Source organism: Microcaecilia unicolor, chromosome 2 (assembly GCF_901765095.1).
Source record: "Microcaecilia unicolor chromosome 2, aMicUni1.1, whole genome shotgun sequence".
Classification (NCBI taxonomy): Eukaryota; Metazoa; Chordata; class Amphibia; order Gymnophiona; family Siphonopidae; genus Microcaecilia; species Microcaecilia unicolor.
The window spans coordinates 331863189-331888957 of NC_044032.1; the positions used below are offsets into that span (position 1 = coordinate 331863189).

General features: G+C 46.3%; 1 protein-coding gene across 3 annotated transcripts in view; it reads left to right on the top strand.

Annotated features, from left to right (window-relative positions):
* GNE (glucosamine (UDP-N-acetyl)-2-epimerase/N-acetylmannosamine kinase) overlaps positions 1–25769 on the top strand; it is a 497606-nt gene that overhangs the window by 339637 nt on the left and 132200 nt on the right. For all 3 annotated transcript variants that reach the window (XM_030194355.1, XM_030194356.1, XM_030194357.1), the window contains exon 8: positions 8003–8132. In XM_030194355.1, coding sequence (XP_030050215.1) covers positions 8003–8132 — 130 coding nt within the window. The remainder of the gene's footprint in view (positions 1–8002; positions 8133–25769) is intronic.

Sequence of the window (25769 nt, forward strand, 5' to 3'; positions counted from 1 at the left end):
GCTCCTGTACATCTTACAGAGGTTTCCATTGGCCCGAGACTAGATTATCAGTACCATCTCCACTGGAAGGATCCACACCTTAACTTTATGATTCACCCTAGGTAAGTGATTATAAGTATGGGTCTTTGGGCATCAGTACTAGTGACAGACACAAGCAGCCATCTTGTCTTTCCCCTTTCTACATTTTATTAATGTGTGGAATGTTTTTTCATTTGTTTTTTCAAAATGGTCTTTTTTTAATGGAATGCATTGCATTGCCCCAGTATCTCAGATATGAGACTTATTTGTTGAACTTTTGTAAGAAATTTTCCCTTCAGTGAGTTGTTTAGGTTATATGGAACATTTGACTTGTTGTTTTGCATGTATTTTATTGTATTTGGAATAGTACGTTATAAGGATGTGGATGTTTATATGTTGTAAGATTTTTAGTGTTATGTAATCCACCAAGAGTAAGACCTCTTCCTCCTTGATAGGTGGAATGTAAATTTTTGACAATCCTAACTGCAGTTAGAAGGTGATTCTATAAATGGGCACCTCCTTTTAGATGCCTCAGTGCAACTTGGCATGAGCTTATTCTGTAATGGTATCGGTAAAGGTATTCCATTTATAAAATACAAGCACAACCCAGTACTTAAAATCTAGGTACCTTCAGTTACACCAGCCATAGACATTACAAAACTGGGGGTGCCTAAATGCAGCAAGGAAACGATTAACTTATAGTATTCTGTAAGTGGCAGCACTGCCCATGCTTTACCCATGTAAAGGTCATCGTTGCATTTATGTACTGTGCCACTTTTGCACACCCTCACAGAATACTACTTAGATGTTTTGCTGCTGCTTGAGCACATAAGTGTACAAAGTACTTTCACTTTCATGGGTAAGAGTACAGTTATGCTCCTAAGTGGCATGCAACTATGAGCACCGTGTTATAGAATTGCCCTTTTAGGCAATTCTATAATGGGCATTTAGATGTAGGCGCCCAGTTCTACAACAGCATCTGGACATCTAGATTCTGTTACTGAATACTAGCATAAACCTGCATCAGCACACCTAAATGTAGACACGCCCGTTTACATCAGGTCTGTGGCTGGTGTAAATGGGCACACCTAAGTGTGGCCAGCAGCATGCATAATTTACAGTCTCACAAAAATGGGAAATGCCCATGCTCACACCCATGTGTGTGCCCCCCTCACAGTTACCTGCTATGCCTCTTACGCATGCCCTTATAGAATAGTACTTAGGGCACTTTGTGCGTGTAAGTGGCACTTTTTGCTGCATTTACACATGCAAGGTCCTTGTAACTGCAGGCGCACAACCATAGAATTGTCCTTTCAGTGTGTAAGTGACAGAGTACCCTTACCTTCCCCCTGCTTACAGTACCTCTCATTTAGTATCTCCACTTTGTGCTCTAATAGTGTCATTAAAACAGAATAAGTTATTTGGTTATTCTCCGAGGACAAGCAGGCTGCTTGTTCTCACTGATGGGTGACGTCCACGGCAGCCCCTCCAATCGGAATCTTCACTAGCAAAGGCCTTTGCTAGCCCTCGCGCGCCGATGCGCACCGCGCATGCGCGGCCGTCTTCCCGCCCGAAACCGGCTTGTGCCGGCCAGTCTTCTTTTCTCCGCGCTCGGTACGGTTGTGTTTTACCGTTCGTGCCCCGAAAAGTCGACCTCGCGCGTCGTTTTCGACTCGTTTCTGTGAGAAACTCCAAAAATTGTTTGGATTAACCTCTTTGGGTTTTTTCCTTCCTCTACTTCGAGTTTTTTTTCGCCCCGTTAAGTTTTCTTTCGTCGTCGGGGTAGGCCTTACTTAGGCCCCGGTCGAAATTTCCTATTTTTCTGGTGCCAAATTTCGCCATTTCGTCTTTCGATTTCGCCGGCGTGATTTTTCCGCCCATGACATCGAAGCCTTCCAGCGGCTTCAAGAAGTGCACCCAGTGCGCCCAGGTAATCTCGCTCACTGACAGGCACGCGTCGTGTCTTCAGTGTCTGGGGGCTGGGCACCGCCCTCATGCCTGTAGTCTGTGTTCCCTTTTGCAAAGGCGGACTCAGGTAGCGAGGTTAGCCCAGTGGAACATTTTGTTCTCGGGCTCTTCGTCGGCATCGGCACCGGGGGTATCGAGTGCATCGACGTCTTCAGCGTCCAGACCTTCATCCTCGGCGGCCAGTGCATCGAGTGCATCGAGGCATCGGCCCTCTGCATCGGCGCTGAGACATCGGACAGCTGCATCGACGTCGGTGGTACCGGGACCTCGTCTGCTGATGTCGTCGGACGGTGGTGCTTCGTCTGGAGTGCAGGTGAGGGCTGTCCATTCCCCTGCTGGTGGCGGTGAGCCTTCGGGTGGGTCTCCCCCTACCCTGAGGGCTCCTGCGGTACAGCCCCCCCCGAGACCGACCTTCTTCGGTCTCGGCCCCGAGGAAGCGACGGCTGGATTCTACGTCCTCCTCGTCGGTGCCGGGAAGCTCCGGTGACATGCTTCGTCCCAAGAAGTCGAAGAAGCATCGTCACCGGTCCCCTTCCCATGTCGGTACCGAGAGCTCTGGGTCGCCGAAGGAGTCGGCACCCAGCAGGCATCGGCGCCGAGAGGACCGCTCACCCTCTGTTCAGGAGGTGTCGATGCACTCCACTCTGGACAGCCCGGAACAGCCTCCACGCCCGGAACAGGTTCTGACGTCGACGCCTGCATCGACCTCCATGCCTTTCTCTGCAGCCGCTCTGAACGAGAGCCTCCGGGTCGTTCTCCCAGAGATTCTGGGAGAGCTGTTGCGCCCTACCCCTCCGGTACCGGCGGTGCTTGCGCCACTGGTACCGTCGAGCGTGGCGCTGGCTGGCCCATCGCCCGAGGTGAGGTCTCCAGCGTCGGTGCCGCGTGCGGTACCGGCTGCCGTCGCCTCCCAGGAAGGCTCCCCGACTACGTCGGCGGAGGGAGCTTCGCCGATGCGGGCGAGGGAGTCTACCTCTCGATGCCCCCATCGTGGACGTGGCTCCACGGAGTCGAGTCGGGCACAGTTGCAGACACAGGTCCGTGAACTTGTGTCTGACACCGAGGGTGAGGCCTCGTGGGAAGAGGAAGAAGACCCCAGATATTTCTCTGACGAGGAGTCTGAGGGTCTTCCTTCCGATCCCACTCCCTCTCCTGAAAGACAGCTTTCTCCTCCTGAGAGTCTGTCTTTTGCTTCCTTTGTCCGGGAGATGTCTACGGCCATCCCCTTCCCGGTGGTTGTGGAGGACGAGCCCAGGGCTGAAATGTTTGAGCTCCTGGACTATCCTTCTCCACCTAAGGAAGCGTCCACTGTACCCATGCACCATGTCCTAAAAAAGACATTGCTGGCGAACTGGACCAAGCCTTTAACTAATCCCCACATTCCCAAGAAGATCGAGTCCCAGTACCGGATCCATGGGGACCCAGATCTGATGCGCACTCAGTTGCCTCATGATTCTGAAGTTGTGGATCTGGCCCTAAAGAAGGCTAAGAGTTCTAGGGAGCATGCTTCGGCGCCCCGGGCAAGGACTCTAGAACCTTAGACTCCTTTGGGAGGAAGGCCTATCATTCCTCTATGCTCGTGGCCAAAATTCAGTCCTACCAGCTCTACACGAGCATACACATGCGGAACAATGTGCGGCAGTTGGCGGGCTTGGTTGATGCGCTCCCCCCTGAGCAAGCCAAGCCTTTTTCAGGAGGTGGTCAGGCAGCTGAAGGCGTGCAGAAAATTCCTGGCCAGAGGGGTGTATGACACCTTTGATGTTGCGTCCAGGGCCGCTGCTCAAGGTGTGGTGATGCGCAGGCTCTCATGGCTGCGTGCCTCCGACCTGGAGAATAGGATCCAGCAGCGGATTGCGGACTCGCCTTGCCGTGCGGATAACATTTTTGGAGAGAAAGTCGAACAGGTGGTAGAGCAGCTCCACCAGCGGGACACCACATTCGACAAGTTCTCCCGCCGGCAGCCTTCAGCCTCTACCTCTACAGGTAGAAGATTTTTTGGGGGAAGGAAGACTGTTCCCTACTCTTCTGGAAAGCGTAGGTACAATCCTCCTTCTCGACAGCCTGCGGCCCAGGCTAAGCCCCAGCGCGCTCGCTCTCGTCAGCAGCGTGCGCCTCAGCAAGGCCCCTCGGCTCCCCAGCAAAAGCAAGGGGCAAGCTTTTGACTGGCTCCAGCAGAGCATAGCCGACATCCAAGTGTCAGTGCCGGGCGACCTGCCGGTCGGAGGGAGGTTGAAAGCTTTTCACCAAAGGTGGCCTCTCATAACCTCCGATCAGTGGGTTCTCCAAATAGTCCGGCAAGGATACACCCTCAATTTGGCCTCAAAACCTCCAAATTGTCCACCGGGAGCTCAGTCCTACAGCTTCCAGCACAAGCAGGTACTTGCAGAGGAACTCTCCGCCCTTCTCAGCGCCAATGCGGTCGAGCCCGTGCCATCCGGGCAAGAAGGGCTGGGATTCTATTCCAGGTACTTCCTTGTGGAAAAGAAAACAGGGGGGATGCGTCCCATCCTAGACCTAAGGGCCCTGAACAAATATCTGGTCAAAGAAAAGTTCAGGATGCTTTCCCTGGGCACCCTTCTTCCCATGATTCAGGAAAACGATTGGCTATGCTCTCTGGACTTGAAGGATGCCTATACGCACATCCCGATACTGCCAGCTCACAGACAGTATCTGCGATTTCAGCTGGGCACACGTCACTTCCAGTACTGTGTGCTACCCTTTGGGCTCGCCTCTGCGCCCAGGGTGTTCACAAAGTGCTTGGCTGTAGTAGCAGCAGCACTTCGCAGGCTGGGGGTGCACGTGTTCCCATATCTCGACGATTGGCTGGTGAAGAACACATCCGAGGCAGGAGCCCTGCAGTCCATACAGATGACTATTCGCCTCCTGGAGCTACTGGGGTTTGTGATAAATTATCCAAAGTCCCATCTTCTCCCAGTGCAGAGACTAGAATTCATAGGAGCTCTGCTGGATTCTCGGACGGCTCGCGCCTATCTCCCAGAGACGAGAGCCAGCAACTTGTTGTCCCTCGTCTTGCGGGTGCGAGCGTCCCAGCAGATCACAGCTCGGCAGATGTTGAGATTGCTAGGCCACATGGCCTCCACAGTCCATGTGACTCCCATGGCCCGCCTTCACATGAGATCTGCCCAATGGACCCTAGCTTCCCAGTGGTTTCAGGCTGCTGGGGATCTAGAAGACGTAATCCACCTGTCCACGAGTTTTCTCGAATCCCTGTATTGGTGGACGATTTGGTCCAATCTGACTCTGGGACGTCCTTTCCAAATTCCTCAGCCACAAAAAGTGCTGACCACGGATGCGTCTCTCCTGGGGTGGGGAGCTCATGTCGAGGGGCTTCACACCCAAGGAAGCTGGTCCCTCCAGGAACGAGATCTGCAGATCAATCTTCTGGAGTTACGAGCGATCTGGAACACTCTGAAGGCTTTCAGAGATCGGCTGTCCCACCAAATTATCCAAATTCAGACAGACAACCAGGTTGCCATGTACTACGTCAACAAGCAGGGGGGCACCGGATCTCGCCCCCTGTGTCAGGAAGCTGTCAGCATGTGGCTCTGGGCTCGCCGTCACGGCATGGTGCTCCAAGCCACATATCTGGCAGGCGTAAACAACAGTCTGGCCGACAGGTTGAGCAGGATTATGCAACCTCACGAGTGGTCGCTCAATTCCCATGTAGTGCAACAGATCTTCCAGGTGTGGGGCACCCCCTTGGTAGATCTCTTCGCATCTCGAGCCAACCACAAAGTCCCTCAGTTCTGTTCCAGGCTGCAGGCCCACGGCAGACTGGCGTCGGATGCCTTCCTCCTGGACTGGGGGGAGGGTCTGCTGTATGCTTATCCTCCCATACCTCTGGTGGGGAAGACTTTGTTGAAACTCAAGCAAGACCAAGGCACCATGATTCTGATTGCTCCTTTTTGGCCGCGTCAGATCTGGTTCCCTCTTCTTCTGGAGTTGTCCTCCGAAGAACCGTGGAGATTGGAGTGTTTTCCGACTCTCATCACGCAGGACGAAGGGGCTCTTCTGCATCCCAACCTCCGGTCCCTGGCTCTCACGGCCTGGATGTTGAGAGCATAGACTTTGCCTCTTTGGGTCTGTCAGAGGGTGTCTCCCGTATCTTGCTTGCTTCCAGGAAAGATTCCACTAAGAGGAGTTACTTCTTTCATTGGAGGAGGTTTGCCGTCTGGTGTGACAGCAAGGCCCTAGATCCTCGATCTTGTCCTACACAGACCCTGCTTGAATACCTTCTGCACTTTTCTGAGTCTGGTCTCAAGACCAACTCCGTAAGGGTTCACCTTAGTGCGATCAGTGCATACCATTACCGTGTGGAAGGTAAGCCGATCTCAGGACAGCCTTTAGTTGTTCGCTTCATGAGAGGTTTGCTTTTGTCAAAGCCCCCTTTCAAGCCTCCTACAGTGTCATGGGATCTCAATGTCTTTCTCACCCAGCTGATGAAACCTCCTTTTGAGCCACTGAACTCCTGCCATATGAAGTACTTGACCTGGAAGGTCATTTTCTTGGTGGCAGTTACTTCAGCTCGTAGAGTCAGTGAGCTTCAGGCCCTGGTAGCCCAGGCCCCTTACACCAAATTTCATCATAACAGAGTAGTCCTCCGCACTCACCCTAAGTTCCTGCCAAAGGTTGTGTCGGAGTTCCATCTGAACCAGTCAATTGTCTTGCCAACATTCTTTTTTCTCGTCCTCATTCCTGCCCTGCTGAACGTCAGCTGCACACATTGGACTGCAAGAGAGCATTGGCCTTCTATCTGGAGCGGACACAGCCCAACAGACAGTCCGCCCAATTGTTTGTTTCTTTTGATCCCAATAGGAGGGGAGTGGCTGTGGGGAAACGCACCATATCCAATTGGCTAGCAGATTGCATTTCTTTCACTTACGCCCAGGCGGGGCTGGCTCTTGAGGGTCATGTCACGGCTCATAATGTTAGAGCCATGGCTGCGTCGGTAGCCCACTTGAAGTCAGCCTCTATTGAAGAGATTTGCAAAGCTGCGACGTGGTCATCTGTCCACAAATTCACATCTCATTACTGCCTGCAGCAGGATACCCGACGCGACAGTCGGTTCGGGCAGTCTGTTCTTCAGAACCTGTTTGGGCTTTAGGATCCAACTCCACCCCCCGAGGGCCCTGTTTGTTCTGTTCCAGGCTGCACTCTCAGTTAGTTGGTAAATTTTTTAGGTCAATCTCAGTTATGTCCTCGCCGTTGCGAGGCCCAATTGACCATGGTTGTTGTTTTGAGTGAGCCTGGGGGCTAGGGATACCCCATCAGTGAGAACAAGCAGCCTGCTTGTCCTCGGAGAAAGCGAATGCTACATACCTGTAGAAGGTATTCTCCGAGGACAGCAGGCTGATTGTTCTCACAAACCCGCCCGCCTCCCCTTTGGAGTTGTGTCTTCCCTTGTCTTTGTCTTGCTACACATGAGACTGGCCGGCACAAGCCGGTTTCGGGCGGGAAGACGGCCGCGCATGCGCGGTGCGCATCGGCGCGCGAGGGCTAGCAAAGGCCTTTGCTAGTGAAGATTCCGATTGGAGGGGCTGCCATGGACGTCACCCATCAGTGAGAACAATCAGCCTGCTGTCCTCGGAGAATACCTTCTACAGGTATGTAGCATTCGCTTGTTGTCAGTTCTTTGGAACCTTGATCTTTGATGCATGATGCTCACTGTTTTCTAGGAGTTCTGGGGTCTCAGAAGAAAAATAAGAGATCACATATGAAGCCTGTGTACCCTAGATGCAAAATATTAAAGTGTGTCATTTTTTGGAGAGCCTCCCCTGAGCTACACATTGTATATATGCGGATGTAGACCTTGTATATTTAGATTGCTATAGCTATTAACCCCGAATGGTCTTTTTGGATTTTTCACCTTTTACATATCACTGCTAAATGAATATAATATCTCGGTGAGTGTAAATAAAAGAATGCAAATGCAGAATTATTAACTCGGGCATAAATTCAATATACTTTACAGCTGATGTACTGTGCCCCCTTCTAGGGTGACATTGTTAAGAAGTATGTGCAACCCAATCCTAAAACATATGAGGAGAGAATAGAGCTGATCCTGAAGATGTGCATAGAGGCTGCCTCAGAAGCTGTTAATCTGAATTGCAGAATTCTAGGAGTGGGTGAGTTGCTTGACTTGCTATGAAGTGAATGTTATAGTGAAACTGCTCTTATGAATGTGTAAACCAGCAGCCCTCTCTCTGCCACACAAATACCAAAAGGCACAGTAGCAAATGTAAACAAATAAATGAACAAAATCTGTTCATGAGTTAACATGTTCAAAATATTTAAAAGCCCTTAATGAGATGTAAGAAGAACCTCCCCCCCCCCCCCCCCAATCTATACAGGTGAACAGGGAAATTTGATTTAAATCAAATCAATTTAAATCACTAGTCAGAAGCAGAGTGTTAATAATTTTTTATTAAAAGTACATTTTTGTTTAATGTATTTTATCAGTACTTGGATGAATGTAGGTTTTACTTTATAAAATGTATTTTTCTGATTTTTTCCACATTAATTTCCATCAAAAATAGAGAGATGATTGGTCATTTTATTTGCTACTGAAGGGGCTAGATAGGTGATTAGGAGGTTAAAGAGCTCCACTTCAATTAATCATGGATATGTGCAGGATATTTTTGCCATGATGAATGGTTATCACCAAACAGGTTTTTAAAACTTTGTTAATAAGCTGCCTTTTTTTCTTTTTAAATTCTGGTTAACATTTTGTGGTGTTATGCATTTTGGGTTTTTTTTATATACATGGGGCGAGGTTCCATATATAATTCTACAAGCTGGAGAGAACAATTTATGCTAAATTCTGTGAATAAAGGTGGAAGACTAAAGTGCTGACTACAGCAAAAGATCTAAAGAAATTATGGCCCCCATTTACTAAGCTGCATTAACATTTTAAGCAAAGTGCTTCCCTATAGAGGTGTTGTCTCGGTCTTTACTGCTGCATGTGAATCTGTGTTTCTAAGCCAGTGGTTCTCAACTTTTCTTCTGTTCTGACACACATTATAGACCATGTTCACATATGTGATACTGAGCACTACAATCTACAGCTCAACAAACATCTAAATATCATTTCATTATTGTTAAAAATGGTGTAAGGGAAATATAAAATATTCTTAACAGAGTTTTTTTTTAATAAACTCTCTTATTTAGATTAAAGTTGTTACATTTTATTTTTTCTCACAGAAGTTTTAATCTTCATTTACTTCATCAGTGAGAAATCTGAGACTGATGTGCTGCATGCCATTTTTGATATGGGGTTGAATGGTAGACAAATTCCACTAAACAGGTCTTTTTCTGCCGTCATCTACTATGTTACTATTGGTACCAGTCAAACCTGGAGTTAGAGCTGTGACTATGTAATGGGGAAATAGCTAATCTCCTAGTTTCACTAGTGGAAGATCTCACTGTAGAATGAAGATTAAATTTATAATTTTTTTTTTTTTTTAATGGTTGGCCAATTGTAACTTTATCATGTGAGGCCCTCTGGATCAATAAGGTCTGATTTAGAAGTTCCATCTTTTGGTAATTCCATCAACATTCAAATAGTCTGTACACCAGGATCTGCTCTTCTCAGAAATCTTCCTCTTGCAGACACAGTGGTTGAATTTATTCTAGGAGGGAGGCTACAGATTTTATTGTAGATAATTACAGACTTTAGAAAAACTATTCAGATCTATCATAAACATTGCTGTTAATTACCATGCTCTTTGTCTTGGCTTATCTGTGGCTCTACGAGCTTTCATAAAGCACTTCATAATTTTTTGTTGCATATCTATGCAAACTGGGGGCTTATGTGCTTCCCTACTTGGTTGATTGGCCGAGTTTCATCTTGGGACGTGCGGGGTCCTGTAAGTCAGTGGCCTAGTGGTTAGAGCACCAGTCTTGCAATCCAGAGGTGGCCAGTTCAAATCCCACTTCTGCTCCTTGTGATCTTGGGCAAGTCACAACCCTCCATTGCCTCAGGTACAAACTTGGATTGTGAGTCCTCCTGTGACAGAGAAATATCCAGAGTATCTGAATGTAACTCACCCTGAGCTACTGCTGAAAAAGGTGTGAGCAAATCTAAATCTAAAATAAATACAGTGCATTTGCCATGCAGAGAACCTGGGTTCAATTTCTGGATCACGTCTTTCATTCCCCGCACCAGCCACGGCTGGTTATGCTGCAGAAGCAGCATTCGCAGACCCTATGGGAGAGATTTCCCATTCCATGTGCATTAGTGACTTCTAGTGACTAGGTTTAGAATGCATGATTTCAGAGTTCTAGAAGGAACCTTGGTGCTTGATCCCTGGACAAGATTTGTTGCCGCAGTGATGGATGAGTAAATTCAGAAAACTCCTGAGTGAAGCCTTATGATTCCAGATTCCAGCCTTGGTTCTAAAACACATGCTTAGATGTGGTCTTCCATCATGCCTTAGCAACCAATAGGACTACCAATGACCTCAAAGTCCTAGTAGGTACATAAGGGATGGCTAAGGCCCCCTCCCTGCCCATCTTCAAATCCTTACTCAAATCCCACCTCTTCAGTGTCGCTTTCGGCACCTAACCACCATACCTCTATTCAGGAAATCTATACTGCCCCAACTTGACATTTCGTCCTTTAGATTGTAAGCTCCTTTGAGCAGGGACTGTCCTTTGCTAAACTGTACAGCGCTGCATAACCCTAGTAGCGCTCTAGAAATGTTAAGTAGTAGTAGTAAGGAACTTGAGTAAGGAGGTAGACATTCATAGTCAGCTTTATGGGCAATGGTTAAGATTTTGAATTCTGTTCTAAAAGGAATGGGCAACCAGTGGTATCTTTTGAAAAGGGGGGGGGGGGGGGGTAATATGATCATATTTACATACATGTCCCAACACCCTAATTGCTGCATTTTGCAATGTCTGTAAGCATTTGATACACTTCCTGCATATACTTTGTTTCCATAGCCAAACGGGAAATCCACAAAACATGAATTAAAATATATAAAGCAGATTTGTCAAATAAATATTTCAGGGAGCGTACTTGATATAAAATGCAAAATCCCTTTTTTGTACAATGAAGGGCACTTGTTTGCCAAAAGACAGCCTGTAATCTAATAAGGCACCCAAATATTGAAAACTATCCATGATGTTATTGATTTACCAAGCCAAATTGGGTTAAGTGAAGGATGATCTAGAACAGTGAAATGAGCCAGCACCAAGGGAAGTTTGTCTTATGGTGCTCTCACTCTCATCCTCATGAATTATCAAGGACAGTGCACACTGTCACTCTCCACTTTCCCTCACTACTACTGCCTGCTCTCTCTTTCTCTCTCCCCAAAGCTCTGCTCTTTCTCTCTTTCTCCCTCCAGACTAGTATTAGCAGTATTCTGGTAATATAAGCAGGTACTTTAACAGTTGTCTAGCAGTCAGTTTTAGCTCCCTGGTTCAGCATCTTCCTGTTGGCCAGGTAAAGAGTAGTGTTCAGCAGCACTTTAACAAAACTCCTGTGATTATAAGCAACCATAAACTAATTTGCCCTAATAGGTTACTAAATGGCCACCAAGTTCAGATCTGCCAGCCTTGAGTTTATTGTAGGGTTTCCAAACATGTTTGGAATCGGCATCATATATATTAGCTGTACCTAATGGTTAGAGCAGCAGGATGCCAACCAGGGAAGCTAGGGTTCAAATCCCATTGCTATTCCTTGATTTCTTGTACAAGCCACTTAACACTCCATTACCCCAAGTATACACTTAGACTGCAAGCCCTCCAGGAAAAGGAAATATCTACGGTAACTGAATGTAAGCTGCCTTGAGCTACTACTGAGAAAGGCATAATCTAAATTCAAATCCAGAATCCAGTATCAGGCATATTTTAAAGTAATACAAAAATCTATAAATGCCACTCAGGAACTATAGAACAATTCTACCATATCTAATTTCCAGGAGTCACACAAGAAGGGCCTACCTATGAAAAGATTGTACTGTAAACATTGTGGTGGGTTCTAGAACATCAGTACACCTATAGGAATACTAAACAAGCCAGATTAGTACAGATTGATCCTTCACAGACATTCAGTGTTAGCAGAACATCTGTTCTCTTCCACACATGCAGAACGCAGATAGACCTTCACCAAATATAGAATAAGTAACTACAAACTAAAAATAGAAATATTTAGACAAAAATTAAACTGAACGCCTAAGATGCCAGACTTTGCACACATTGCAACACCAGAGAAACGGTAGTGTGTCCTCTTATACTGTGCAAAATATAAATATAGCAGGTGTAAATTTCAAGACCTGACATATTCCTTACTACATTACAAATTAAGGGGTCCTTTTCCTAAGGTGTGCTAATTGCTAAGAAACCCATTTTATATTCATAAGCTTCTTAGCATTTAGCACAGGCTAATCATTACTACTACTACTACTATTTAACATTTCTAAAGCGCTACTAGGGTTATGCAGCGCTGTACAATTTAACATAGAAGGACAGTCCCTGCTCAAAGAGCTTACAATCTAAAGGACATAAGTACAGTCAGTCAAGTAGGGGTAGTCAAATTGAGGCAGTCTAGATTACCTGAAAGGTATAAAGGTTAGGTGCCGAAAACAACATTGAAGAGGTGGGTTTTGAGTAGGGATTTGAAGATGGGTAGGGAGGGGGCTTGGCATATGGGCTCAGGAAGTTTATTCCAGGCATAGGGTGAGGCGAGGCAGAATGGGCAGAGCCTGGAGTTAGCGGTGGTGGAGAAGGGTACTGAGAGGAGGGATTTGTCCTGTGAGCGGAGGTTTCGGGCGGGAACGTAAGGGGAGATGAGGGTAGAGAGGTAATGAGGGGCTGCAGACTGACTGCATTTGTAGGTAAGAAGGCCCTTGAACTGTATGCGGTATCTGATTGGAAGCCAGTGAAGTGACTTGAGGAGAGGGGTGATATGAGTATATCGGTTCAGTCGGAATATAAGACGTGCAGCAGAGTTCTGAATGGATTGAAGGGGGGATAGATGGTTGAGTCAGTGGCGTAGCCAAGGGTGGGCTTGGGTGGGCCCAGGTCCACCCACTTTGGGCTCAGGCCCACCCAGTACCAGCATGGCTATAATGTGGCTGGCAGGGATCCCCAAGCCCCACCAGCCAAAAACTCCCAACAACTGTCCCTCCTGCATACCTTGTAAATAGTAGATCTTCGCCTGCAGTGAGCAGTGACTGATGCATACTGCTCGCACCGGCCCCATAGCCTTTGCTCTGATATATTCTTGCCTAGGTGGAAACAGGAAGTTGCATCAGAGGGAAGGGTATGGAGCCAACATCAGCAGTGTGTATTAGTTGCTGCCCGTTGCTGGTGAAAATCTGCTATTTAAAAGGTATGCAGGAGAGGGAGGATATTTGAGAGTACATATGGCATGCAGGTGAGAGGAGAGACCACATCATCTGTGGGATGAGGCGGGATTCTTCTGCCCACCCATCTTGGGCCCAGGCCCACCCAAACTTTGGTGTCTGGCTATGCCCCTGGGTTGAGTGGGAGGCCAGTGAGGAGTAGGTTGCAGTAGTCAAGGCGAGAGGTAATGAGAGCGTGGATGAGAGTTCGGGTGGTGCTCAGAGAGGGAAGGGCGAATTTTGCTGTTGTTAAAGAGGAAGAAGCGACAGGTCTTGGCTGTCTGCTGGATATGCGCGGAGAAGGAGAGGGAGGAGTCGAAGATGACTCCGAGGTTGCGGGCGGATGAGACGGGGAGGATGAGGGTGTTATCAACTGAGATCGAGAGCGAAGGAAGAGAAGTGGGTTTTGGTGGAAAGATGATAAGCTTGGTCTTAGCCATGTTCAGTTTCAGGTGGCGGTTGGACATCCATGCAGCAATGTCGGATAAGCAGGCTGATACCTTGGCCTGGGTCTCCGCGGTGATGTCTGGTGTGGAGAGGTATAGCTGGGTGTCATCGGCATAAAGATGGTATTGGAAACCATGAGATGAGATCAGTGAGCCCAGGGAAGAGGTCCCTGGGGAACTCCAACAGAGAGTGGGATGGGGGTGGAGGAAGATCCATGGGAGTGTACTCTGAAGGTGCGGTGGGAGAGAGAGGAGGAGAACCAGGAGAGGACAGAGCCCTGGAACCCAAATGAGGACAGTGTGGCAAGAAGTAAGTCATGATTGACAGTGTCAAAAGCGGCAGATAGATTGATGAGGATGGAGTAGTGACCTTTAGATTTGGCGAGGAACAGGTCATTACAGACTTTAGATAGTGCCGTTTCTGTCAAGTGTAGGGGGCGAAAGCCGGATTGAAGCGGATTGAGGATGGCATGAGAGGAGAGAAAATCAAGGCAGCGGCTGTGAACGGCACGCTCAAGTATTTTGGAGAGGAATCATTAGTATGATCTAAATCCATTAGCGCACCTTAGTAAAAGGACCCCTAGATATGGTATACTGTCCTAACCAGAAGAAGGTGATTTTTTGGCTTCTGAAAGCCAACTGAAAAAAATGTATTAACTTAGTCCAATAGAAACCTGACAGTTTTCCAAGTAATTTGTAATTACTGTTTGTAATATGGCAGTTTTTGAAAATTTTATATGGCAACTCTGTAGTGTTGCATTGTGTGCAGAATCTGTTTTTTTAAGGTTTCATGTTAAACTACATATTTTATTTTTACTTATTAATCTTTAGAGTAGATACACGACTACGACAGTACTTTGTCCTAAGTTAAAAATAAAATTAGTTTTTCTACCTGTGTGGTCTGGTCAATTAATTTTTCTAATCATGTTGAAACCAGTCTCTGATGTCTGCTTTCTGCTTTCCTTCGTCTTCTCTTAACTCTCTTGCCAGGGTTTCCTTTTCCATTTGTCATTTTTTCTCTCCTCCTGTCTTCTTCCTTCAAAATATCCATATCCAGCATTGATCTTTTCCTTCCAGTTTCTTCCACTTATTTTTCTGCCTCTCTAACCAGTCTTCAGATATCTCTTTTTTACTGCATCAATGTACAAGTTTCCACCTCTTTCCCTCTCTCCAGCCCTCCCATTCCCCAGACTTCCACTAACCCTTTCCTCTCCTCCTTCCTTCCATCCTGTCTCCCCCTATTCTATCCTGCCTCCTTCCATCCCATCCCTTCTCTTCCCCTGTTCCATCCACCATCTCCTCCCTCCCTCTCTCTCACTCTCTTCCATCTAGCATTTCCTCCCTCTCTCCCCCTTTCATCCTGTATCTTTGCTTTTTCTCCCAACCCATTCACTCCTGTCTCACCTCCACCTTCCATCCAGCATCTCTCATCTCTCTCTCTCTCTCTTACCCTCTTCCATCTAGTGTCTTCCCTTCCATCCAGCATCTCCTCTTATCCCTCCCCTTCCATTCATTGATTCCCCTCTCGCTATCCTCTTCCATTGTCTCTTCTTTCAACTTCTATCTAGTTCTCCCTCTTCTATCCAGAATCTTCTCTCCCTGCTACAGCCAACCAGGATCTGCTCCCCCACAGCCTGGTCTGCTGTGCCATAGGCATCCAGGATCTCCTCTCTCTTATGCCCCTACCATCCAACATCTGTTATCCTCCAGCATTGTCCTGTCTCTCTATTTTTCTTTCCCCCATCATGCAGCATTGTCCCATTTCTCTGTCTTACCCTCATCCCACCATTGTTCTATCCAAGGAGGTTAGATTGAGAACAGGAGACAGGGTGAGCCTATCTAGTCCATTATATGGGCTGAAACCAATAAGCAGAGCTTGCCACCATTTTCGCTAACCCAAAACAGTAGCAAATGCTATTGAAAACAATACCAAAAGAGTATTAGGGAAGGGAAATGGGACTTGATATACCGCCTTTCTGAGGTTTTTGCAACTACATTCAAAGTGGTTTACATATATTCAGGTACTTATTTTGTACCAGAAGCAATGGAGGGTTAAGTGATTTGCCCAGAGTCACAAGGAGCTGCAGTGGGAATCGAACTCAGTTCCTCAGGATCTAAGTCCACTGCACTAACCACTAGGCCACTTCTCCACATTAGAAATAAGGACCTGCCTATCGTGGTTCATCTATAAAAAGTAAAAAGCTGTTCTGGTTGGACTGGCAGTGCCTTAAAAGGTGGCGAACAAAAAATGTTTTCCCTTTTTTTTTTTTTACTTGACAGCTTTTGAATTTATGTGAAAGCTTGTTCCCATATGTAGATATAAATGTAATGAAATAAAAATTGAATATCAAAAAATTATTGTACCTGGTATAGCAGTTATAAACTGTTTTCTAGTGGGTTCATCTTAACTGTTGTTGTAATCAGCCTTGGAAAGCCTGGTGTTATAAAGATGGAATAGACTGAAATTAAATGGAAGTAAAATTGAACTCTCCTTTCATTGGGGCACCCCGTCTCCCGTTCATCCAACTTCCTTGGTTCCGTCTGTCTGTCTCTCTTTCCATCCCACACCCTCCTGGTCACTCACTTTCACCTGCCCTGCCCCCCTATCCCCATCCCCATGGCTTCAAAAAGAAATTGTGTAACTGCAACTGCAGCGGTGGCAGCCTAAAGGAACCCTGAACTTCCTGGCCTTGGCTCTTGCTCTCTCTCACTCTCCCCTGCAAAATGTCAAAAATGAAACTGTGCATGGGGACCATGGAGGTCCTGCATGCGCCGTTGCCTGCTGCCAGCTTCCCTCCTTCCTCCCGAAACAGGATGCTACATCATGAGGGAGGAGGGAAAATGGCAGCCAGCAGCGGCGTGTGTAGAACCTCCCTGGGCCCCGTGCACAGTTTCAGTTTTGACATTTTGCAGGGAAAGGGGCAGGGAAGGTCCCAGGGGCCCATTTCCCATAGTGAATAAGTCTCGTGCCTAGGACGCCCCGGAATGATCCCGCTTGTGCGGGGCCTCTTGTTCCTGATCTGCCACTCGCTTAGTTGTCGTCCTGCCTGTAAAGGTATAATTGGAGAAATCCACTGACTCCAGTTGAGAGCTCATCATAGGACCGAACCTCAGCCACTGTCCAGCATGAGCAGAAGATGTCACTGGGTGCTGGGGAATCTCTCAATATTACTGTGGGTGGGTGAGGGGGAGCTTGTCCCTTAAGCAGCCATACTGGTTGGTGACATCACTTCCTCCATACTCATGAGCTCCAGGTATAATAACTTATTCATGTAATATTAAATCACTAGTAAAACATGCCCGTTTCTTGCGGCAATGAAACGGGCGCTAGCACGGTTTCCTTCCGGACCTCCCCCCCTCCGTACTCGCTCCGTCGGCATTCGCCATTGTTGCTGACCTCGGCACGCCACCTTCAATCTGCTGTCATTGATCCGCCCTCGACGTCATCACGTTTGAGGCGAGGGCGGGGCCCCAACACAGTGTTTTCGGTGGCTTCACCACCATGAAGGCTTCGAACCGGAAGGAAGTGCCCGGAGGACCTGACAGTGACGTCAGTGTCCTCAGAACGTTGAGGGTGAGTTTTATTATATAGGATTGCAGTAGGCTGGTGCTTGCAAACATCCTAAATTCATGCCTAATGTGGCATCAACATTCATTTTAGTCAAGTCATCCTGCTAATGTTTTTCCTAAGTCACAAAAGAGAGGGTAACAGCATACAACAATAAACAGAAGCACAAAAAAAGCAAACACTGGGCCTTCAGGAATGAGAAAAATGTTGAACTTTTATTCAAACAAAGACCCGACATGGGCCGTGTTTCGGCGCACAAGCGCCTGCATCAGGGGTCTGACATAAAAACATAGAAATCAAAAGTTATTCATGCAATCTGGCTAACTATACACATATAAAAACAAATAAAAGGTAATTTAACATAAATACATTAAATGCTTATTTTCCAAAAATTAATAAAAGAATAATAAGTACATGAAGAAAACCATACAGTATCAAAATCATCAAGTCATACAAAAAGGATCAAAATAATTATACAGACAAAAGATTCATTCATGAAAGAACCTTACCAAAAAAGTCCTACAGGTCTACTTGTGGACATAAAGGATAAGATAAACAATACAGGAAATGTTTCCTAAAAATTGAGAAAAACACAGGGGAAGGAAGGCAACAGCGTATTAATGGGTGGGCAAACCAGTCAAGCCAATGAGTACTGTTGTATTAAAAGAAATAGAGTATAATAAAATATAATAAAACATTTTATTTATTTGTATCCCACATTATCCCACCTATTTGCAGGCTCAATGTGGCTTACATATTACCGTAGCGGCATTCGCCGGTTCCGGTCTGAACAAATACATAATGTGCACAAGTGCAAGATGTGATTGTGGTAGAATAAGGTTCATATACGTTAGCTATATTGGGAAACATTTGGTAGGAGGGGGGAGATTGGGGTAAGTCCATTAAGTTCTTGATGTTGTTGTATAGCAGGTTCTCATACTGGTATCCAGTGTAATGAAAACCATGCAAGGCAGCAGAGCGTGCTATAGGGATAAAAAGGACCATACGAAACGAACCTTCTATGCAGTATGGTATCCAAACAATTTTTTCTGACAGAAACGTCCTCTGATACTTAATACTACGTAGATTAAAGCTGTGCACTTTTGTTTTTAAGTACCCAAATATGTTTTCTTTAATAGATGAGTATGTCCCCCGTTCTCCCAGTCAGCACACTGTACTGAAGTTACGGTCATTTTGCTTGATAGTGCAAGAACTGCATTATCTGTTTTGTCTTGATACAACGCTGTTGTTTCGTTCCACATATTGTAATCTATACAGTTGTTCTGCGGAGATGTACAGAGAAGCTTTGTTCACAGTATTAAGTATCAGAGGATGTTTCTGTCAGAAAAATTTGTTTGGTTACCATATTGCATGGAAAGTTCGTTTCGTATGGTCCTTCCCCTGTGTTTTTCTCAATTTTTAGGAAACATTTCCTGTATTGTTTATCTTATCCTTTATGTCCACAAGTAGACCTGTAGGACCTTTTTGGTAAGGTTCTTTCATGAATGAATCTTTTGTCTGTATAATTATTTTGATCCTTTTTGTATGACTTGATGATTTTGATACTGTATGGTTTTCTTCATGTACTTATTATTCTTTTATTAATTTTTGGAAAATAAGCATTTAATGTATTTGTTAAATGACCTTTTATTTGTTTTTATATGTGTATTGTTAGCCAGATTGCATGAATAACTTTTGATTTCTATGTTTTTATGTCAGACCCCCTGATGCAGGTGCTTGTGTGCCGAAACACGGCCTGTGTCGGGTCTTTGTTTGAATAAAAGTTCAACATTTTTCTCATTCCTGAAGGCCCAGTGTTTGCTTTTTTTGTGCTAATGTTTTTCCTAAGCCATGTTACCTATATAGGTGAGGTGGCGCACTAGTCCTTTAGTTGTAAAATAGATGTAATATTCTGTCTGGGGTAGACTAACCCCTTGAAATCTACCCAGCTCCTTTTTTTTTTTAAACCCTAACAATCCAGGCTATGTGATGATACAATTCACCCCTTCTGTTATGTCTATATGGTCACCTATCGTAGACTGAGGAAATTTGTATAGCCAAAAATCTACATCTCATTGTTTATGTACAGCTTCCTTTTTGAGGGGTTGCACTCCAATCCTTTCTAGAACTCATTTTTTTTAATGATTTGGGGTTGTGTTTCCTGTTGTTCATGATTTTTTTTTAAAGTTGTATAGAAATGGTCACAGGCAGGTGCCTTATTTCCTTCCCCTTTCTTTTGGTTGATGATAACTTTGTGCAGGGAGCCCATTGTATGCCAGTAGGTGATCTGCTTTTATTAAACAGAACTCCCAAGGTGAGAACAGGTTTGTGTTACTGGTAATCTAATGGGTTCTGTTAACACAAGCAGCTTGGGCTTGTGTTAACAGAACCCATTAGATTACCAGTAACACAAACCTGTTCTCACCTTGGGAGTTCTGTTGTTAGTTTTGATAACCAGAAACTGAAGCACCTGCAGGGCAACTGCTGTATGTATGTCCTTCATATGTGTACAAGAGCTCAGCCTGTTCCAGAAAAGTCTGGAAATCTTTTCCATCAAGGCCACTTATGGCCACGCGACTGATATATTTGAATTGTGATCTACTATATTCAAAAAACACATTAAGGTAAGCAGCTTTGCTTTCCTTTTCATCTATTCCAGACCAGTCCAGACTAATGGGTTATATCCATCTACCAGGGGAAGGAGACAGAAAAAATACAGAACATTCCAGGCTGCACAATACCCTTAAGGACAAAGTACTTGGAATTATTTTTCTGTCTCCTAGCAAATAGTGGACAGATTATGCAGCTCCTGCCTGTTGCTTGGCTGGCAGCTCTGTCCTGGTTTGACCACGTAGCAGTTGAGCAGGAGGTTATAGCTGATAAATTTAAGCAAACTGCCTCTGGTTTGGATGACTTGGACTTCAAGCGGATGCCTGGTAGGATGGTTGACGCAGCAAGTATAAACCTGTTCCTTTCATTGATGCACTTTTCTTGCTTGTGTGCTTCTGAGGCAGAGTTTTTCTGCCGCAGTTAATGGAGTGCGTCTTCTTGGATTCTAACCACGGGGGAGCCTTTTTGGGCTGAGTGCCTTCTTGTGTTTATATTTGGCTGGCTGGGGGTGCTATCAGTGGGTTCTTGCCTTGCCCTTTGTGCAGCATATATGACGTAGTGGGTTGTTTTTTTTACTGCTGGCAGCAGTATCGCAGCCCTTGTTTGTCCGCGTGCTCTTTGTTTGTGCCGAGGGTGACTCTAATGCCTCTTGCTTACGTCGCTGTTCAAGCATATCCCCCCCCCCTCCAAAAGGCAAGGTTGAGGCAGTGGAGTGGAGCACAGCTCCTTCAGAGCTAGCCCTAGCAGTGAGGCACTGTAACTCACAGGCTGTAGTTCCCATGTTCAGCCTGTTTGGGGCCTCGCTCAGTTTGGTATCTGGTGGCTTGTTTTTTTCTTTGTTTCCAGGTCTTTTGCGATCTGTCTGCTTCAGCAATAAGCCCTCTTCCATGGAGGAGCTCCTGGCTGCATTTTCGTCAAGCTGTAGCAGCGATGCTTTTCTCCCTATGATGGTAGTGGGCAAGGATGCGCTGCATGTGGGCGGCTCTTTGATTTTTTTTTCCCCTGGTGAGGCTCTCGAGGGGCAACCTTTGGAGGTAGGGCCCAACTCCCCAGTCACTGTTGTTAGCTGCGGTGTTTGAGTGGAGTAGGCTGTGCTTCCAGGAGGCTGACTGGCACGACTTATTTCTAGCATGGGCCACATTCCTTGGTTGCTTTTTTTTTTTTTTGTTACATTTGTACTCCGCGCTTTCCCACTCATGGCAGGCTCAATGCGGCTTACATGGGGCAATGGAGGGTTAAGTGACATGCCCAGAGTCACAAGGAGCTGCCTGTGCCTGAAGTGGGAATAGAACTCAGTTCCTCAGTTCCCCAGGACCAAAGTTCACCACCCTAACCTCTAGGCCACTTCTCCACTCCAGCTTTGAGGTCTTTGGATGTCTTCTGCCTAGCTGAGTTGCAGTCTCGAGTGTTTAAGGCTGCTTCAGTCAGCTCTTTTTTTGTTGTACCTTGGCAGAATCCCCTGGTTGCATCTGGCTGCAGCTAGCTGGTTACAGTGGACCCTTTTTCTCCTAGCTAGGTGCGGTCGGCAGATGTACTAGCTGCCTTCTGCTCTCCAACATCCTTTGGGATGGGTGTGGGCTGTATCTTTTTTGGCCTTTCTTTCGCTGGCTGAGTTTAGTGCGCTATTAGCCTGTACTTGTGTCCTGCATGATGTCGTCCTCATGGGGAGTCTGCTTGTCTCTCTTTTGCTGCTTGATTGCCAGCATCTGCTTCTGTGGCATGTTGGCCACAGGCTGTAGTCTGCTGGACTGGCTCCAAGACTCCATCTCTGGCTAGACAGTATGCATGTTTCTCTAGGTGTACAGCACAGCTCAGTCTCTTGATCTTGTGTGTAGCTCCATCTTGGGATGGACAGCGTGGCTCCACCTTTGGGGGTCGATTGTAGCTCCATTTCTGGGGGTCGGGCATGGCTCCATTGCTGGCTATTGGGTAATGCTCCCTGTGTCGGGCGATGCTCCATTGATGTCCGGTGGAGCTCCATATCGGGTGGTCGAGTGTAGTTCCATCTCTGAATGTTGGCCATTGCTTCATCTCTAGATATCAAGCAGCTCTAAAGGTAGCGTGGCGTACCATCTCTGGCTGTAGATTGTCTCTGGAGGTGGGGCCATAGAAGGCCGTCTCTGAGGGTTGTGTGTAGCGCCATTTACGAAGGTGGGATTTGGCTCCCTCTCGGGAGGTTGGACCTGGACCCATCTTTGTCTTTGGTGGTGGGACTTGGCTGCATCTCTAGTGGTGGAGCATACTTGAATCTGGATGTTAAGTGTAGCTCTTCCTTGGGCGGTTGGGGCTTAGCTCCTTGTCTGGAGGTGGTGTGTTCCTGGTGTGTACAGAATGCCTCTGTTGCTGCAGGTGAAGCATGGCTCTGTCAATGTAGGTGGCACATGCAGCCATCGTAGTCTGTCAAGCGTGCCTCCATCTGTTCATGTAGGGCATAACACTATTGCTGCCGGTGGGGCTTGGTTCTCTCTCTGGTGAGTATAGCTTCTACGCACATCTGGCAGGAGTGCACAGCGCTATTTTTAGATGGTTCCCTTTTCTTAGGGCTTTGCATGGGAATGGCATGGCTCCATCTCTGTGGGTAGTGCATGGCTACTTTTGTCCATATGCAGTCTGTTTATTCTGCATGATGCATGTTTTCAGCTTCTCGCTGATTGCAGTTTGGTGGCTATTTGCTGTATCCAATCCTTTTGGACAGCATTTTGCTGCTTTCTGGTTGCCTAGTCCCAACTGCCATCCTTGTAGGCTTCCACTGGGCACTGCCCCAGGGTGGCTGCATACTGTTCATTTCTGGCTATACTACACTTACAGTGTTCTTTCCTGTGAGGCTATTTTGTTTCCTCTCCTCTTAGGGCGTTTTGCTCTCCCTCTGTGGGGGCTTGTTGCTTTCTGTGCAAATGCAGGCTGGCACAGGGTCTACAAGTGAAGCATTGCTCTGTCTCTGGCACTAGACCATAGATACATCTCTGAATTTTGGTCAGCAATCCTGGTATAGATATGGAGCATGCTGCCTCCGCAGGTGGGACTTTGCGTTTCCTCAGTTGCAGGGCATCCTTCCTGCTTTAGGTGGGGAGATATTCCGTCTTTAGGTTGGTAGCCTAGCTTCTTCTATCGTTACTCCACATGATTACATCTTGGCAGTTTAGTGTGGCTCCATCCCACAGTCTAGTGCATCTTTCTGTTTCTAGGGGAGTAGTTGTGCTTTCTGTTGGTGAATGCCCTGCTGTTTTTGCTTGTTTGAGGTACAGGTGCTGGTTCATCAGCCACAGGTTTCATCAAGCCCTTGGAGGGTTCTCTAATTGGGCTGCAGGGATCCCTGGGCCTGCGGCATGTTTGGTGAGTCCTCTGCTACATTTCGGGAAATACTGTCACAAAATTTGGTGGCAGCAAGGCCTATTTGAAGAGTGGATCTGTGACCCTAGTAGCGGTAGCATATTCTGTCTATCACAATATGGTCCGTATGTGTAACTGTCTGTGGATCTAGTGCGCCTCCCCCTTCTACACCCCTGTATTTCGGGTACATCTCTTTGCAGTGGCTTCTGCTGGTTGGTAGGGTCTTTCTAGGAGGCACATTCCTGTAGATGGTCATTCTGGTGTTGCACGGCCTTTCATGGTTCTCTGGTGGGTCTTCCTCACTATGTTTGTTTATTTATTTATTTTGTTACATTTGTACCCCGCGCTTTCCCCACTCATGGCAGGCTCAATGCGGCTTACATATTGTATACAGGTACTTATTTGTACCTGGGGCAATGGAGGGTTAAGTGACTTGCCCAGAGTCATAAGGAGCTGCCTGTGCCTGAAGTGGGAATTGAACTCAGTTCCTCAGTTCCCCAGGACCAAAGTCCACCACCCTAACCACTAGGCCTTTTGCCATGGTTGTGTCTTGTCCCCTCTAGCTCCTGGACCCCCCTTTCAGCCTAGAACTGTGCCTATAAACTGTGCTGGGAGGAGTAGCCTAGTGGTTAGTGCAGTGGACTTTGATCCTGGGGAACTGAGTTCAATTCCCACTGCAGCTCCTTGTGACTCTGGGCATGTCACTTAACTCTCCGTTGCCCCTGGTACAAAAAAAATAAGTACCTGAATATATGTAAACCGCTTTGAATGTAGTTGCAAAAACCTCAGAAAGGCAGTATATCAAGTCCCATTTCCCTACCCTATGCTTCCTTCCGAGTTGTACCTTATGCCTTTCCAGATATAGTTGTTGTTTTTCGATTTTCCCGTGGTTGGAACCTTCCTTCAAGTATGTTTAACCTCTAGTTGTCTACAGAGTGGCCTGGCTGTATATCTACTTCACTCTGGTGTTTATGTTTGAGGATTGTTCTTTTGTCAGTTTGCAGTGCCACTCATGTTTGAGCTCTTTCCTGTCTACCGTTCCTGTTCCCTTGTTGTTTTGTTCCTCCCCACTTGGGACACTGCTGTTCTACATCCCATTAGTCTGGACTGGTCTGGTATAGATGAAAAAGAAGGTAAAATTGTCACACCTGATAATTTGTTTTCCTTTAATCATATCAGATCATTCTAGAGGCCCTCCCTGTTTGGTTTCCTTTATTTAGTATGCCTTTGGCTCTTCCTCCTCTTTTCTCTCACATCTTTGTCCCACGCCTCCAGATTCATCGTGATGCCTTGGTGTTAGTTGTGTTGCATCATATTTATTTATTTTATTTATTTATTACATTTGTATCCCACATTTTCCCACCTCTTTGTAGGCTCAATGTGGCTTACAATGCATCATGAATGGTGGAAATATATAAGAGAATATACATTTAGTATTACATAAGGATATTGGGTAACATGATAATGATGAAACATGATAATGGTGTAGCAAGCAAATAATATAAGACAATTCTGGATATGTGTGTAGAAGGTCACATTTGTTGATCTTTGTGGTATGCCTTGTCGAAGAGATGGGTCTTCAGCAGTTTGCGGAAGTTAGTTATTTTGTAGATCGTTTTCAGGCTGCACGGCAATGCGTTCCAGAATTGTGTGCTCAAGTAGGAAAAGGTTGACGCATGTGCGGGATGATTTTTTAGCATTCCTGGGTGGTATGTCTATCAGGTCTGACATGTAGGCTGGGGGATCTCTGTGAATGATTTTGTGAACTAGGGTATATATTTTGAACGTGATGCGTTCTTTAAATGGGAGCCAGTGTAGCTTTTCTCGTAGGGGTTTCGCACTTTCATATTTTGTTTTTCCGAATATGAGTCTGGCTGCAGTGTTCTGAGCTGTCTGAAGTTTCTTGATTATTTGTTCCTTGCAGCCAGCGTATAGTGCGTTGCAGTAGTCTAGGTGACTGAGTACCATTGATTGTACCAAGTTATGGAAGACTGTCCTTGGGAAGAAAGGTCTTACTCTTTTTAGTTTCCACATTGAGTGGAACATTTTCTTGGTTGTGTTTTTCACGTGACTCTCAAGAGTTAGGTGTCGATCAATGGTAACTCCAAGAATTTTTAGGGTATCCGAAATTGGAACGTTCAGTTTTGGTGTGTTAATGGTGGTAAATTTGTTCGAATTATGTTGAGAGGTGAGAATTAGGCATTGGGTTTTTTCTGCATTGAGTTTCTGTTGAAATGCATCTGCCCATGAATGCATGATATGTAGGCTTTGGTTGATGTCTTTGGAAATTTCCTTTAAATCTTGTTTAAATGGGATGTAGATCATTACGTCGTCTGCGTATATGTATGGGTTGAGGTTTTGGTTTGATAGTAGTTTGGCCAAGGGTATCATCATTAGGTTGAATAAGGTCGGTGAGAGGGGAGATCCCTGTAGAACTCCGTATTCAGGTATCCATGTGGC